The 16,388-nt window shown below is 37.6% G+C and overlaps 1 protein-coding gene across 2 annotated transcripts; it reads right to left on the bottom strand.

Moving 5' to 3' along the window:
* Nucleotides 1–13,544, bottom strand: LOC148650349 (sideroflexin-1). 2 transcript variants are annotated; one of them, XM_088604075.1, is made up of 12 exons: nt 13,412–13,502; nt 10,188–10,303; nt 8,397–8,566; nt 7,969–8,139; nt 7,211–7,309; nt 7,007–7,082; nt 6,489–6,574; nt 5,806–5,933; nt 4,893–4,942; nt 4,473–4,522; nt 3,636–3,683; nt 1–2,792 (listed from the first exon to the last, which is right to left on the bottom strand). In XM_088604075.1, exons 2-12 carry the CDS (start codon nt 10,188–10,190, stop codon nt 2,696–2,698), a joined length of 978 nt encoding a protein of 325 aa, XP_088460201.1. In that variant the 5' UTR covers nt 10,191–10,303; nt 13,412–13,502; the 3' UTR covers nt 1–2,695. The 2 variants fall into 2 exon arrangements, with proteins under 2 accessions (XP_088460201.1, XP_088460202.1); XM_088604076.1 differs by lacking the exon at nt 10,188–10,303 and having other exon boundaries at nt 13,412–13,544.
* Nucleotides 13,545–16,388: the final 2,844 nt, after the last annotated feature.

Genomic DNA, 16,388 nt, shown 5'->3' on the forward strand with positions numbered 1-16,388 from the left:
TAGGTCGGGAATTTATCATTTATTTCATCCAGGTAATCTACACAACACAACACCTCCGTTTATTCTGAAACACAATCAAGACATTTCATTATAGACAAACTTTTTATTTCAATTAAAATGTTTAAATTACTGTAAACCATATTTTCATAACACAATTCATTTTAAAAAGCTTGGTATCTGTTATTGCACACCTTGGTAAGAAAAAAGCAGTTTCTTGTTGTGCAATTTGCTAGACCCTTGTATTACACTAACCATTTGATCATGAGAACAGTGTAGTTCTATGTAGTTAAGACTATCAGCCTATCAGAGTTGTTCAATACAGAAGGTAAGAAACCTAGAACATATGAAAGTTCTGCATTAAAACCAAACCGTTGTGCTTCAGCTAGTACTTTTGTCTCTTGCCACATATTCGCCTTGTATTATCTGAGTGGACATTACTGCTTCCAAGAGACCCAGGGTGTTCTTACTCCAGATGTGATGATTTAAGTCAATTTTAATTAAACGCTTTGTGGTTGAACAAATAATAGGACAGGGAGCTTGCTGTTTAGTGTGTTTAGGTGTGGTGTTATTCTGCCACAACTGACAACACTGACTTCAGCAGTGGTGGCATCACACCTGTGCAAAGCATTTCCAAATTGGGTTCAATTATAGGAACTGTCAAAATGAGGCTGGTGTTAAGATGGCAACGGTGATAATTTCTCACATTCTGAAAAAAAAAACAGCCTAAGATCATTAGCATTGTGAAAAAGCCTCATCAGTGTGCAAGCTTTCTATCTTTTCCACAACCTCTTTGTCAGCCAGATTTGTCAGAGGAAACTTAAAACAATTTCAACTATTTGAACACCTATCTTTCGAAACACCTAATCATACTTTCTATCTATATACTATACAATCACCATTAAAACTTATATGCTTATATATCTTAACACGGTCACAGAATCTTTTAAAATGTAGACAAAGATGTCAATGAGAACTCAACAAAATGTGCACAACTACAAAATTAAACTCTTACGTAGGTTTTTTTTTAGTTATTATTGGTATAGATGTTGGTTGTGATGCATAAAACTACTGCATCTCCTTCTGCCCAAATGTAAGAAATTAAAGTTATATTCTTGATACAGCATTAGTGATCCTGCTAGATTTTTTTAAAGGGTTCATTTTTAATTCTGTCAATATGCAGTAACTGAGTGAGGCAGATACTGTACATTCCTCTACAACTAGTGTACATCAGCCAAGATGAAATCTAAGGGGGTTTATTCTGCAGTGGTTGTCATCTTTCCAGTGTCCTCACATGATTTGAATTGTTTATTCAGTCCAGTCTAGGCTGTCAGACTAAATTATTGTGTCTGAACCTTGCCAGCTGATCACAAATGAGTAGAGCGCTACATGTATGGGGGCTCACATTGTGGCTAAAGTACATACTGTAAGATACTTGTATGGGGGTTCACATTGTGGCTAAAGTACATATACATATACTGTAGATATAATCGTAATCTAAAAATTGAGGTTTACAATGTAACATTGTATCATCTCTAGATGGGAATTCATAAAAGTATATTTATTCCTTATTTAAAATTACAATTACTATACACTTTAGCTTTACTTATTCCTTCTGTTCTTCAGTCTTTTAACATAGTATCAACAACACACTGTACTTCTGCTCAAGAGAAAGAGCAAAATTATGCTTTGCTGGACAGATGCTGGCAAGACACTTAAGTTCACTTAGAGCTGTTCATATTTCGGTCGTACTCCCCTATAGAAGACTTTTTGCTTTTACTAACCAACTGAGACCACAAGAAGTGTTTTAATCAACTCTTCTGGCTTTGTACTCACACACATGTGGTTATGACATTATGCAAGCCATTCCTGTTGGAAAGCTTTTATTGCTGAATGTGACTAAAATTCCAAACCACCATAATTTTTTTCAGGTTTTATCTCTGCATTCTGCACTTTTTATTTTGCTGGTCAGCAGTTCAAATTAAAACTGTAAATTCAACACTAAATGAGACACTGTAGCAAGTATTGGGTATTAAGGTTGTTATGCTCAGTATGCACAATATTATGAAGATAGTTTTAAGTATTTAACAAAGGTAAAACTTGCTCGGCTAAATTCATCATAAAATCATAAAAAGATTTCATGTGAAATAGAGTTTACCACTATCATTAAGTTTAGGCAAAAACAGATGTATTCTTGTAGGTTCTTGTAAAGTATATTTTACCAACAAATTCACCTACAAATATAAAGCTGTCAAATTACTGAAAAAAACTTCACATTTCTGGCAGCTTCTAATTTTGGAGAAGTGTTCAATAATGGAGATGCATTATGATCTGAAACTGCAACTGTATTTAAAACAACAAAGCAGGCCCCTTTTTACACCCTGATAGGGACTCCATTATTCATCACACACATTTTGGTAAAACACAAATTAAGAACAAAAACCGATACAACATTAAAATACTGTAGGTGGATAAAAAAAAGAAAAATAACTAAAATAAGCACCTTCTTGACCTGGATGTGGTTGAAAACCAGGACAAGAGTGATATGTAAGAGGATCTTAGGAAAATGAGTTAAAATGTCTGTTGTAAGACTTGGGAAAAACACTGATGGGGAAACAAAACTTTGGCACACAAAATGAGGATTCACACCGAACTGCATTCTTGTGCAGTGCACTGAGATGAGTTGTTATCTTTGTTATTACAATCCTTTGTTGAAGTAAACTCTCTCCACCTCTAAGCCTCTTTCTCTGATTTTTTCCTGTAGTTCAGGTTCCAGCCGGCTTGCAGACATGGAGCTAAACAGAGCCAAAAAACACAGATTAATATTTTGCATGGCCTCTATCTTGTATCCAGTTATTTTACTTTTACGAGCAGGTAAACTTTTGCGTTGATTGGCCTGTTAAGCCATTGTCACACTACAGGACTCAACATGACTTCTAGTCGGACAGCCTGTGAAATTTAACGACTGCAGTTACTGAATCTTGCTGCCTTTTCTGCACTAGAGGGTGTCAAATTATACGACTAGGAATGCAGGGGGTGACTCATTACACGATTCCAGCACGGCTTTTCGTCACGGTTTCAAATCTCACATTGCGCCGCATAAGTACCGTGACGTCGCCTCATTTTGGCAACCAATCAACGTGGAGCACAAGAGGAGCACCGCACTAAGGTAAATAAACAAACACGAAACAACAAACAAAACATTGAACAGACATCTGTGCTGGCTCCAGAGTTCGACAAGCCTCTCCCCCATTTGCAGTCCAAAACATTGGCTTTCCTTCTTTCCTTGTAGCTGCTTGTGTGCATTGTACTTCCCGTTGAGTGCTCGTTGGCTGTGACTGTCACAGATGCAAGAGCCCACCCTTAAGACTTGCGACTTGTAGTGAGTCGCAGAGAGTCGTAGCGGCTGTTAAGAGAGCTATGACTGAGTCGCTGGGGGTGTCGCACTACACAACGGACGGTAACGGGTGTACGATGTGAATGTACAACTACAAAATCTACAAAATCGCTGTGATTTTCTTATGATTATGTAAATAAAGGCTACGACTGAGAATCCTAGAAAAAGTTGTGTAGTGTGACGCCGGCTTTACATCGATTCTGTCATTTAACACAATCAGCTATGAAGCACAGTCACCAACCTCTTTTGCGGGAACAGTGCGCAGCACAAGGGAGTGGCGAATACCAAACTGAAAACAAAATAAACAGCATTTAAGCAAAATACAGCAGATATTCCTGGTGAAATCGAAACACTGTACCTAAAATAAATTAACTGTCATGGCATGTCCCTTCATTCTAAGGGAGAAAGCAGTTGGGCAGTGTGGTCCACACAGCTTCTAAAATGATTGGCTGTGACTTACTGTATCACCTGCTGCTTCCACATATGCAATACTTTTTATTCTGAAAATTTTAAAGATAATAGCGACTACTCTTTTCCCACTCAGGTTTTCCCTTGATTGAGCTCCTTCCGCTGGAAAGAAGGTTAAAATGCATCACTGATATACACTTTTATAATGGTACTGACAAATTTGCCTAAGAATATCATGATATTCCACATAGTTGGGAGTAGTATTTTAGTCTAAAATGAATGGATCCTCATCTTTACTATAATGTAGCATTGTATTGGATTTTCATATGATATGTGTATGTTATTTATGCTCTCTTTTTTGTATCTTGTTCTTCTGTATCTCTGTTTAATTTTATGATTGCATTGTAGGACATTCTTAGCTGACTAATATTAAAAGTTAAGAATTATAAGATCTATTCAACCACTGAAAAAAAATATTATGTACTGCACTGGCACTGTACCAAGTAGTCAACTCATACCGTTGTCAGACATACCTCTCAGGCCAGTATAAAATGAGCATTTTCATTTAAATTCTAGCTAGAAGCAATTTCCTTAATCTCTACCTCTCTACATATCTGATGTGTAGCACTGATATCTGATACTGGAAGACGTTTATGGATCTTCTGCTTACCAGAATCCTACCAGCCCAACCTGGATGGGAGCACTCATCCACGGAAATCTCTGTGGAGGTTGAAAATGAAGTGAATGTGTAGCACTGAGATCTGAGCTCTGTGGAGTCTGCCACAGAACTACTGATATAGCCCATTACTGTAATGAATAAAACCTTATATAAATCGACATCCACAATTTTGATTAACTTCTGATTTGCTTAATTTGCAGGCTTAGTGTATATATTTCCCTGGTTCTAATTCCATGTTGAAAATTAAAAAGAAATAAGAAAAATACATTTCAAGGCCGTTAACCCTTCTACAGGTATAGTAATACAATACTACTTATTACAAATACAAAGTTTTTAAACCACAGACAAGTGTGTATTGGTTTACATTAATTTTACTATTGTTACTAGTTATTATTATAAAATAAACTTTACCTTTAAGAATGCTTTCTTTTCCAAAGTATTCATAATAAAAGGGGGGATAGCTGTAAAAAGCACAAAGCATAATAAATGTTAGTTATGAAAAACACAAACTCAAGGAAGTGCATTCAGTTTCATATTATTCAGATTTCTAACTATTACGTGAAAGCGCAGTAGCTCGACTGAAGAAGTTTACACTAAATATTGAAATTTACAAATTGAATACAACAAACATTGTCAGGGTTTGAGTCTGAACATGATCCAAAAGGATGTTCTAGGTCTGACCCCTCACACTAGGCCATGATGACATGAAAAAGTTTAGCTAAGTCTTTTGGAAAAGTCAAAGGAGATCACTTTCAGATTTTACTTTTATCATTGGCACACTAAAAACAAAAACTTACTTTCTTTTCATTGGATACAAAATGAATGCATACACCATATTTGTTAAACAAAATAAACATCAAATTTATACATAAAAAATACAAGATCTATTAATTTAACAGAATTGTTCATGTGTTGTTAATTATTTAGATTTAAATAGAGTGTTTGACCCCAGGTAGCCACAAAGCACAGCTGAACACTACTATATGAAAAAATGTAATATGATTTATCATTATTTCTCCTTACAAATCAACAATGTTACTGTGTTTATTGTAATAGATAATACCAGCATGAAAGAAGCTGTTTTCGGCATTAGGTTTGGAAAACAGATTCAGCAAACATTCCTCTATCATTGCAATGCATTCATTCACTTACACTTGTTGCCTACAGAGTGAGGAATATAATTGTATAAAATAAAACAGAAAAATATTCTGTGCCAGATTAAATGATAGCATGGGCCAAGCCATTGCAGGGTCTGTTGAAAGAAGTTTCAAAATCTCCCTAGTACATAGAGAGTATACCCAAAGGCTCATGAAATAGTACTGACCCATTCCTGGAGCTGCCATGAGGATTCGAGACACAACCACCTGTGTGATGGCCTGCTGTGCAGCTTTAGGTGATTCTCCTAACCTGTTATCATTCTCATCTGTGACTGGAATGCCGTACTTCAGCTCCCTGTCACAGCAGGAAAGGAACACATATCAACCTCACGTTTCCACATAGTTGTGAATATAAGGGTTCACATACATTTTCCACTTTTTTCCCAATGACCTCGATTGTTTAAACCATTTGTTCAATAAAAATATGGCAATTTAAAATGGTGTGTGTTGTTTGTTAAATAAAACTGTCTTTATTTATTATTATGACTTCGATGAAGATCAGATCACATTTTAGGAGCCATTCATGCAGAAATCCAGATAATTCACAAACTTTTTCTCACCACTGTAAATAACAATAGCATGTGCCCCAATAAGAGACCTTTCATTTTTATAAGACAGCATTCACAATACATTTAACATTTGAGGCCATATATGTGCTGTGTTACTCAATTTTAGGCTGGTCTGTTGCTATTATGTACATTATATGGCATCAGAGCAGCGATGCAGAAAGACAGGCTCAGTTTAAACCGTTCTCAGAAAATTCCCACCGCAATGTCACGCAGCAGAAATCTAATAAATAAAAGTGACTCGAAACGTAGAGGAGCGTGGTTTGTGCTATTGCACGCTTTACCTTTGCCTCATGAGTGGAATATTGATACAGTTCGCAGCAGCTACAGCAGCAAAGGGAACAAACCGCCCTATAAGTGGTGAAACATGCTGTGTAAGAAAAGAAAGTTATTTGCTTAAAATACACACACCAGGCTTACACAATACAAGAGAGGAGGAAACTGTGAGAAGAAACAGATCTGAATATGCAAGGACTAATATTTGGATCTAAATGACATGATAATACATATTTATAACTGATTAGGATGCCTGAGCATGCCTTTGAATTGTTAATCGAATACCTCTCATTTCTATGCAGTAGACCACTTCAAATTCGATATCTGAAGCCTTTGTATAGAAAGGTCCGATGAAACACAATTATACCTCTGTCGTTATGTGGTCACATCTAACTGACTGTGAAAAGGTCTTGTTGAAAAAAGCAAGATGTACAGTAGTCAGTTTTTTTTAAAACAGTATCTTTACCAGCCCTGAGGTGGCCAGTGACCTCAACAAATGGTGTGCTGTGGTTACATGGATGAGTACCTTTGTTAGTGCATTAAGTCCTAAAGCTGTTGCAACTGCCCCCGTAGTGGCTGATACATAGGCCGCACCAAGCTGACTGGAAATGAAAGATTAAAAATGGATTAATTTGTTGACGTACACACACCATAACATGGATTCTAGGGTTACAAGTTATAGCTACAGAGATGGGTTGCGGAAAATAAGAGGCAGGCCAGTCTGCAGTACCTCACAGTGATGGGGGCGTCCCCGCTTCTGTTGGTGTAATTGACTATTGCGTTAAAGGACTGGTTAATCCACTGCCAGAACACCACCGCTGGAGTGGTCCTAGAGCAAGGGAAAGAATGGGGGAAAAAATCCAATTTAAAGGTTACCATGACCATCTTCCTTTTAGATAGATTGCAAATCGTACTGAACAATGGAGGAAATCAGGAAATCTCTCTTGCGCTCTCTAAGTTTGCTTTAAGTTCTTCTAATAGGCTAGAGATATAATAAAGGCTGTATACATATTACTCCATCTTTTTAAATCAGGCAGACTCGTGACCCTTGTAGCAGTGCTTAGTGATGGGAGATAGGAATGGGCGGTGTGCATTCTCTGACTCATCCACTGTTATTCACAATATGAGCCTCAGGATAATTAGCATTGAATAGAGGACTGCAGCAGTTTAGTGATAGCACTTTCTACAACAGGTATCCAAAAAAACTTCAAGGGCTGCTATGGTACAGCAAGAAGCAAAATGTCAGATCCACTTGAACCTACTTTATGCAACCTAGGGAATCCTGGACACATTCAGCTAGTGAGATGGTCCTCACTCAAGCTAAAGAAATAAAAAATACTCAATAATTTAAATTTGAATAAACACCTTTACTTGATGAGCCAATTAAGAGTCTAAACTACCTTACTCCGCCAAAAACCATCTCCTTTAGAATGATAGACTTCTGTCAGCCCAGTGTATTTTTTTTATATTTGATTCTTGAATGCTCACTTATAGAACGTCATCATACATCCTGTGATGGTCATGTTCATCGGCACCTGGGCAGACATTCGACCAATCAGGATCATCTTTTCCCCAGTATCTGGGTGGAACGCAGAGTCGTAGATGTACTTTGCTCTCCAGAGCTCATCTTCGGTCAGGCCTGGAGACACTATTCCTTGCCTTAAAAAAGAAAATGAAAGGAAATGAAAGAAACGAGTCTTTAAAGGTATTCTTATCTGCAGGACAAACGGTATAGCTAATGATTTTAACTTTATAAGCAAAGACTACAAAAAGCTTCAAGGCTATTAATGTCAAGTGCCTTATTATTTACAGCAGGGAACATATTTCATATTATGGTGTAATGAAGCATGCACCTGTTTAAGATTCTGAGGATCACCGAGTTCCATGTGAGTGTTCAAAAGACAGACATGTGTTACCTGTATTCATGTATTATTTTCCTGGCACTTTCCAGCTGTTCATTGGATAAAAGGATGTTTCGGGGGTCGGTGACAGTAAAGAAGTGTTTAGCTCTGCCTAAAAACGTTCCCTGATCCCAACGGGGCTCCTTGATATTGATGTTTGTAGGCAGCTCAGTTGTCATGTTGGCCTAAGCAGAAAGGAAAATAAAAAAATCAGGAATATGTGCGATTTGTTATTGCAATAGAAAGGTTTTCAAACGGTTGCATCTTCACTGTTTAAAGTAAAACACAGGAAATCAAAATAACTAAATAACTAATGACTAAACACCTTTAGAGGGTAGATTTCAGAATCCCAGAAACCAATTACAAAGAGAGTTAAAACCATTAGCCAAATACCTTTTAAGCTGGGGGGATTAGTGTCCTGACTTGCCTACAGTAGTTATACCATAAGGTGCAGACTTCAAGTAGAAGCAGATATAAACTATGTGCCAAGTTCCTCATCGGCAAGGATAAATAAACTATCATCTTAATATTTTAATTGGGATTTATACTGTGTAACATACAGTAGGACACCTGTTGGAAATGAACTGGTGTGGAAAAAAAACATGTTATACCCAACCAAAACTATAATTCCAAATCAGTGACTTATCAGAACAGCTTTTGTTACAGAGTATCAAGGAGTGTTAACTCCTGATCCTGTGATTTCTGTTAATAAGGCAGAGACAAAACCATAAAATAAAATATTTATCTATTTACCATATTACTCTACTTCAGCTAAAAATCCTGAAGTTGATTAATATTTGTTTTTTTATTTTAAAATGGAACGTCTTGTGTATCACGAAATGTATTGTCTTAACTCCTCAAAGTACTGTACTTTATTACTATTGGCGATACCAGATCCTACCATGAACACTAATCTATTAGGGTTAAAAGTAGAAAAGGTAAAAAGGTCTAAAACTGGGGTTGTTTAGAAGCTTGTTTCTACAAGCTACAAAATATCTGTATATAGCAGTATATTAGTATACAAAGAATATGAGGTATCCAAACAATGATGTATTTGTTCTTTTTACATTTAATTATTTTTTCTATAAATGGTTAATTCAACAGATCACGTATTTTAGGTCAAGTGAGAGAGCATTTAGCTTTTTTTAGTCAGTAATCACTTAATGAAATCCCACAATTTGAAGCTCCTTCCCTCCCATGCTACAATTTTGGAACATTTATAGAGCATAACATTATACCAGCTGACTCAGACAATAGAGAACTGTCCAAGTAGTGCAATTCAGTGAAGATAATTTGGGAACACAGATGCAAATTAGTGCCAAAGAGGCTTTTCTTTGTTACGATAAGTACATTCAAGTGCTTAACCATAAAGCAGAAATGGATTTGTGTCTTGCATTGGTGAAAGTGAACTACATGTTCCGAGCTTTTCCAGCACAGCTTGAATTTCACTGAGCTGCATGCAGGATAATTTACTGGCACTTTGTCTTTCACATTGATTTTCAATGGTTTAATAAGCCTCCTTTAAAGAAAAATAAATGACAAGGAAGGCCACAATAAAATAATACAGTAAAATGTGCAAGAGGATAAGAAGAATGAATCTCTCTTTGTTAAGGTTACTTGTATTTCCTGTAGCTTTTAAGAGACAATAAGAGTTAATTACAAAGTACAGGACTTTACAAAATACATAGTATAGAACTGCAGACACAAACAGCGAAGGGACTGACATTATCCCAACTAGTTTTATCTTTCTATAAAAAAAAACAGAACAAAGAAGCCAAATATCCCAAAGACCTCTGGGGTTCCTACCATTGCTGAGTCAGAAAACTGTTGCCAAGGGAACAGCGGAGCTACCAGAGGCCTTTAATATCCCTCTGTCTTCCGTACCGTAGCCCAGGAACACCTCCTCCACTGCTGATGCTATTCTGAGCAGACACACCACCACCTAATTACTCTTCTTCCTTCTCAATGCTCTATTTTAGCATGAAATTACCATAATAATTCATTATAGCAGGATCCTGGTCTCTGATGATACACTGAGCTGTCTTCTAACCTTCCAAAGGGATTATGGGAGATTTACAAAAACATCAAAACTTTTACACTCTTTATTACTTGGCAGGTACAGAATGCTGACGAAAAAGAACATCCTGATCAAGAAGAAAACTATTCTTACTATTATTCAAGAATACAGTTTTTAAGTATTTTAAGTACAAGGGGAAACAATCAGACAATAAGAAACCAAAAGGCCAAATATTACCATGCATCACACTTCCACATTGTACGCAAATAACAGCTATGGCTATGGTAGAGTTGGCATTGTGATGCAGTGGTTTGTATTGCTGCCTTGCAGTGCTGGGGCTCTGGGTTCAGTTCCTTCCTCCATAGAGTTTATACTGTATGTTCCCCCCATGTTTGCGTGGTTGCTCAAATTTCCTCCCACAGTCCAAAGACATACAGTAATGGCAGGTTAACTGGCTTCTGGGAAAACTGGCCCTGGTGTTAGTGTGTCTGTGTCTGTGTGTGCAATGTGATGGACTGTCATCCCATCCAGGGTGTAGCCTGCCTTTGCTTGCTCAGATAGGCTCTGGCTCTCCAGTGACCCTGAACTGAATGAAGTGGTAAGAAAATAGATGAAACATACATTTACAGTCTTATTTATCAGATCCATTGTCTGGTCATACAACTTCAACAAATCAGAACATTTGTATATGTGAGAATAAATATGCAATCAATCAGGCTCCCCTGCAACAATGTACCCGATAAATCGTTAGAAAAGATATGGTTGAAGAGCTGTGGTAGTAATGTTTGATTCACAGTACATTCTAGGATATACTGTAAAACTAGATGGCATGCGATGTAATTTTGTTAATATAACCAGTTGTTTCCTGCTCAGCTTCTTATCACTCTTAGGTCAGAAGATTTAAAAAATCCAGACATAAAATAAAGAATTTTTCCCAGAATGTACAGTACTCTAAATGTATTGTTATTATCAAAGAAACCTGCATAGTTGCTATCTATGCCTGAGACATGATTATGGTCAATTAATATGGCCAATGTGTAATATAGACTGGTACAGATCGTCCCTGATCAGTTAGTTTAGAACTCATCAACGAGACTTTCATGCATGAGACTGATGCAGGAATGTTTTGAAATCCCTAAAAAAGCATGGTTAGCTGCAGCACTACATGCTTATGTGCATGTGCATATAAACTGGTATTTTGTCAGTGTGTGTATGAAGAGGCCTAAGTCATGCAAAGACTATTTGCATGGATTTGCACATTTTTTTTAATAGATGACATCAAGGTGTCATATTCACCGTTTCCTTTAATCGACAGTACCCACCATAGCTTGGCTTCTAAACAGCATTAATTCCTGTGAGAATATCTGCTAAATATACAGTAGATTCCCTCGATATATATTTATTTTGATTTTTATATTTCTCCTCCTAACCCTAACAATGTTCACGTATTGATGTTAAAAAAAAGATGCGTGAGTTTTTTTCACGGGAAGGGAATGAAAACATCGTAAATCAATAACATTGGATAATTTCTTGCAAAACAATGATTTTGTAAGAAGAAATACTCATAACCCCCCCCCCCCCCCCAACAATTCCTTGAAATCAGAAGAGTTTCATTCTTTCTCTTCAGCTAACATTAAGTCAAAGTTAAGCAAGCTCTAATAATAAAAGAAAACCAAATAATTCATACAGCTAAGCATAAATAAGTGTCACCTCAGAACACAATAAAATGTTTTTTTGTGCCATTTTTACGTCTGACGGCCCACGAAGCCCAATTCAATCTGTTAAGTGTAACAAGCTACAGCTACTATTTCACACATCAAACGGATTCTTTGCACTGGTAGTTCCTGCAGCCATCTTTGCTGTAATTTCCACAGAGATTTCATCATGCTTCACGCCGTGTTACAGATTAATGCGTAAAAACAAAAACGTGCACGCACGGAATGGAAACCGAGTTTTTTTTTTTCCAAAGGACGAAGTACCCTTCTCTTTGTAAACGTTTTGCTCAGTCAGCAAAGCGACATTATCTCCAAAGATAAAATGTAGCGGGTTGGATCCCTGAACTCTGATCTGCTTGTGCAGTGTTCCGAAACACTCAAAACACTTCTGTATCTTCCTGTATCAGCGAAGCATTCACCCTCATCAACATTGTATACAAAATGAATTATGCCGGTCGAATATCATTAATTCAGTACCATGCTGGTCGGATTGGTTGAAACTGAATTTGCCATTACATAAAACTGCCATTGATTAAAGAGAAAAACACCACACTAGTCAAGCGATACAACAAGGACAAGAATTTTAGATAGAAATATAAATCATTAATGTAAGTAATGGACTTTGAACACATTAAAACCTATGCTTTTTTTTTACTTTTACTACCAGTTCCCCGGTCTGTCCAATCAATTGGTAACGATGATATTAACCTTGAAATGTATTGTGACAATGCGGTTACTCTACCTGAGAGCTGCACGCACTGTAGCAGGATTGCGTTACATTTTACTGTTATATAACGCGAAACCTTAACAGACAAGGACCGAGTAGCCTAAATATCACAAATATGCTTGGTGCCACTGTAATTATTAACGTAAAGCTTTAGCGTTACAATCCAATTCCCCTTTTTCCTGTTCAGTGAGATCATATCATGCACAGTGAAAATGCGAATACCGATAAAGCCAATCAGCATATACTGTACATCAATAAAATAATAACCAATAAAAAATGCCAAATAATCTAATATTTAATTAATTGAATTTCGAATTTTATAAACTCATTTAAAAATATATTCTGAATGTCACCTGTACTGAAAGATCAAGATGCATATGTCCAGATGTTAAAGCTAGCTCTATATTACAAGTAATGCCACATCCTCACACTTGACTTCCCAGTGTTGCACCGCTCTGTAGCTGCAGTCTGCGTTCTGCACTTGTACTAGAGATAATGGATTTTCTTTCCTTATCAACAAAAACAGAAATCAAACAAGCGGGACTAACGAGTTCTGTTAAAAGATACTCACAGTGCTAATCTTCTTCGTCTTTTTTTTTTCCTCCCTAAATCTCAGCAGTCCGCCAGAGGTGCTGCGAGAATGGAGCTTCTCTACTCAGTTTCAACCGGAAGTGATCTTGCACGAGGGGCTGGTTAAACGAAGCGTGCTCGTTAAAGATCTGTTCTATCTGTGAGCGCGCATCTCGGGACTGAGGGGTGTTGAATTGATACAAAATCAACAGGTAACACGTTCTGGGCGTGAAAGGGGAAACCCTAAATTTTTACTTGCACAAACAAGTAAATAAGTATCGAGTCGTCCGGAGCTGTAGCAACTCAATTCGCTGGACTGTTACTGTCCCAAAAAGCGATGCATCATAACATACAGTGAATACTATAGATCCCCACAGCGCGGTCGTGGTATAACGTATAAATGCAGTGCTTTGTATTTTTCTTCTTTCTCATTTAAGAACGCCTGAAGAAATGCAAATCATAAACCGAAGGATCCCGAATGCAGTAAAACATAGTGTGAGATAAAATGTCTAGAAAGACATGTCTACAGCACCTGTAATTGACATACGGTGGGACAGTAATTATTAGCGTAACAGGGGGTATTCATTGGACGTCCATTAAAACTTTTATTCTTCTCAGTATTCCTGCGGAAATTACAGTATTTATGATTTAATTCCCTCCAGCTCATGTATAATTCTGTCATTTCATCTTTCTGTCACTGAAAGATCACTTAGATACTGTATAATTCTTGCTGTTGCGTTATGCTTTTTCTTGCAAGTATTGCTTCAAACCTAACCTTGTACCCTCAACTAATTCGTTACATGGCCTGCCTTTAAAATCTGTGACAAATCCGAAGAAAGGCTACTATTAAAATTTTAACAAAGATTTCTTTATAAACCAGGCATGATTCAGGGCTTTATTTTTACAACAAGACCTACTACAAAATATTAAATAAAACAGCACACATCAACGAGCGTTTAAAAAGAGACCACGAATAAACATTAGATAGCACTTACTATTTTAATGGTATTATCTACAGGTACCCAGGATCAAGATTTTTTCTCTGCTTCTCTAATTTTCTGTTATGGACATTGAGCAGAATTTGTAAAGGTTGTTTTACAGAAGGCATTTACTGTTGTAATTTTTAAGTATATTTATATATATGTATATATAAGTATATATGATTGCATAAAACGATTTAATAAAAATAAATGAAATATGAAATATTAAGATGCTTTGCAACTGTTTAGCCAGTGAACTGAAGCTGATTTGGTGCACCATGTTCTTCCATTTTCCATAATGTCTGATGGCGCACTATTAGTGTAGTAAGTGGGCATATTGAAACAAAAGTGTGTTACAAAAATAAGTGCTCCAGAGCAATAGTATTTTGTAAACTGCAAATACGACCACAAGGACCATTTGTACGTATGCCAGCAGCACTGTCCACCAGAGGGCGCATACTTCCCTCGCGGATAAATACAAAATATCATGGATGCAAACGCTGAGCAGTCCGGTACACTTTTGTATTGACGTAATTCATGTTCTCAGTGGTCCCATTTGTATGTTTAGCAGATTTCACCCTTTTCTGGAAGTATCTGTGTGGAGTGTGCATGTTTTAACCGTGTTTGCTTGGGTTTCCCACAGGTGCTCTGGTTTCCTCCCACAATCCAAAGACATACTGGTAGACATCTGTGTTTGTGTCTGTGTGTGCCCAGTGATGGATTGATGTCCTGCCCAGGGTGTACCCTGCCTTGCACCCGTTGCTTCCCATGACCCTGTGTTGGATAGAACAGTTAGTAAGAAGGATAGATGTGTGGACGTTTAAAAGCCTGTGACCAACAATCAGAAACTGATTAATCTTTCATCCTACTGTGTATTTCAACTAATATAACCAAGAGCAGTTGTTTGATTTACTGTAGATTCACTAATAATATTAGATAATGAACATGTCATCCTTCGATTACACTGATCAGAGCAGCAGAACAGTGATTGTGAATCATTGAGGAACACTGAAAATCTCAGACAGGGACTTCTGGCTCAATTAGATTAGATGTCACACATTCCTGAATTCTAAAAAATGACACTGCAAGTAATAACTGATTAGCAATAACAATCTGAGGCCTGAGTGTTTAATAATGTCAATACAAACTTGGAGAATGCACATTTAGTTAAATTCAAAGAATCACATTAAGCTAATACATTGCTTTTTGGCATGCATTAGTTGCTTATTTGGCAGAGAATCTGATCCAAAGAGACCTATTTATAAAACTGATTATATCCCTACAGCATTCTGAGTGAAGCACCTTGCTAAAAGCTAAAACAGGTACCAGGCATTTAAAAGCCATTTAAAATGCCAATAGCCCTTCTGGTTGAGTCCAGATTCCCTAATCTACACACTGGAGCCTCTGTATTGTTGTTCTGCCTGTGATCATATTGCATGTGGTCTTATTTTGCACTGTATGTGCACTGAAGTTCATTGCTCCTTATTATACAGTACTGTATATATGTCACGGACGTCCAAAGGGACCAACCGTGGAGAGCAGGAGAGCGGAAAAAGACCCATATGTGTAGCGGCAGAATGGGAAAAAGGCCCAGGCTCAGCAGTTCAGGAGTCAGGTAGAAATCAAATGCCCTCAGGCAGCAGACGTGGGGCGACCTGGGTGGTTAGGCGGGTTTCAGGACATCCGAACGTCAATGTTGAGCGAGGGCGGAGTGCAAGACCCGGAAATATATAGCCCAAGGTAAAGAGAGGGACCAGAAGGATAGCAGGCAGGAAACTAGGGACAGGACAGAGTAGGAGCGCCCTCTGGCTGCAGAGGGGACGTGACAGTACCCCCCCCCCTTCAGGGGTGGCTCCTGACGCCCATACAAATAAATAAGCTGCACAGCACTGGAGGGAGGAAAAACCTCATTTAACTGCAAGGAAACCTCCGGGTGTTCATGGCTGAGAGCTACCCCCTCCTCCGGGGTATAAACCTTTATTGGGTGGAGGTGGGGGT

This window comes from Lepisosteus platostomus, chromosome 13 (assembly GCF_059453375.1).
Source record: "Lepisosteus platostomus isolate fLepPlt1 chromosome 13, fLepPlt1.hap1, whole genome shotgun sequence".
Classification (NCBI taxonomy): domain Eukaryota; kingdom Metazoa; phylum Chordata; class Actinopteri; order Semionotiformes; family Lepisosteidae; genus Lepisosteus; species Lepisosteus platostomus.

What these genes read in the sequence shown, in the direction of transcription:
- LOC148650349 (XM_088604075.1), bottom strand. An exon ending in CATGGCAGCTCCAGGAATGG is followed by an intron (nt 4,943 to 5,805) that starts GTCAGTACTATT and finishes TGCTTTTTACAG; the next exon opens with CTATCCCCCCTTTTATTATG. An exon ending in GTTGGGCTGGTAGGATTCTG is followed by an intron (nt 3,684 to 4,472) that starts GTAAGCAGAAGA and finishes TTTTGTTTTCAG; the next exon opens with TTTGGTATTCGCCACTCCCT.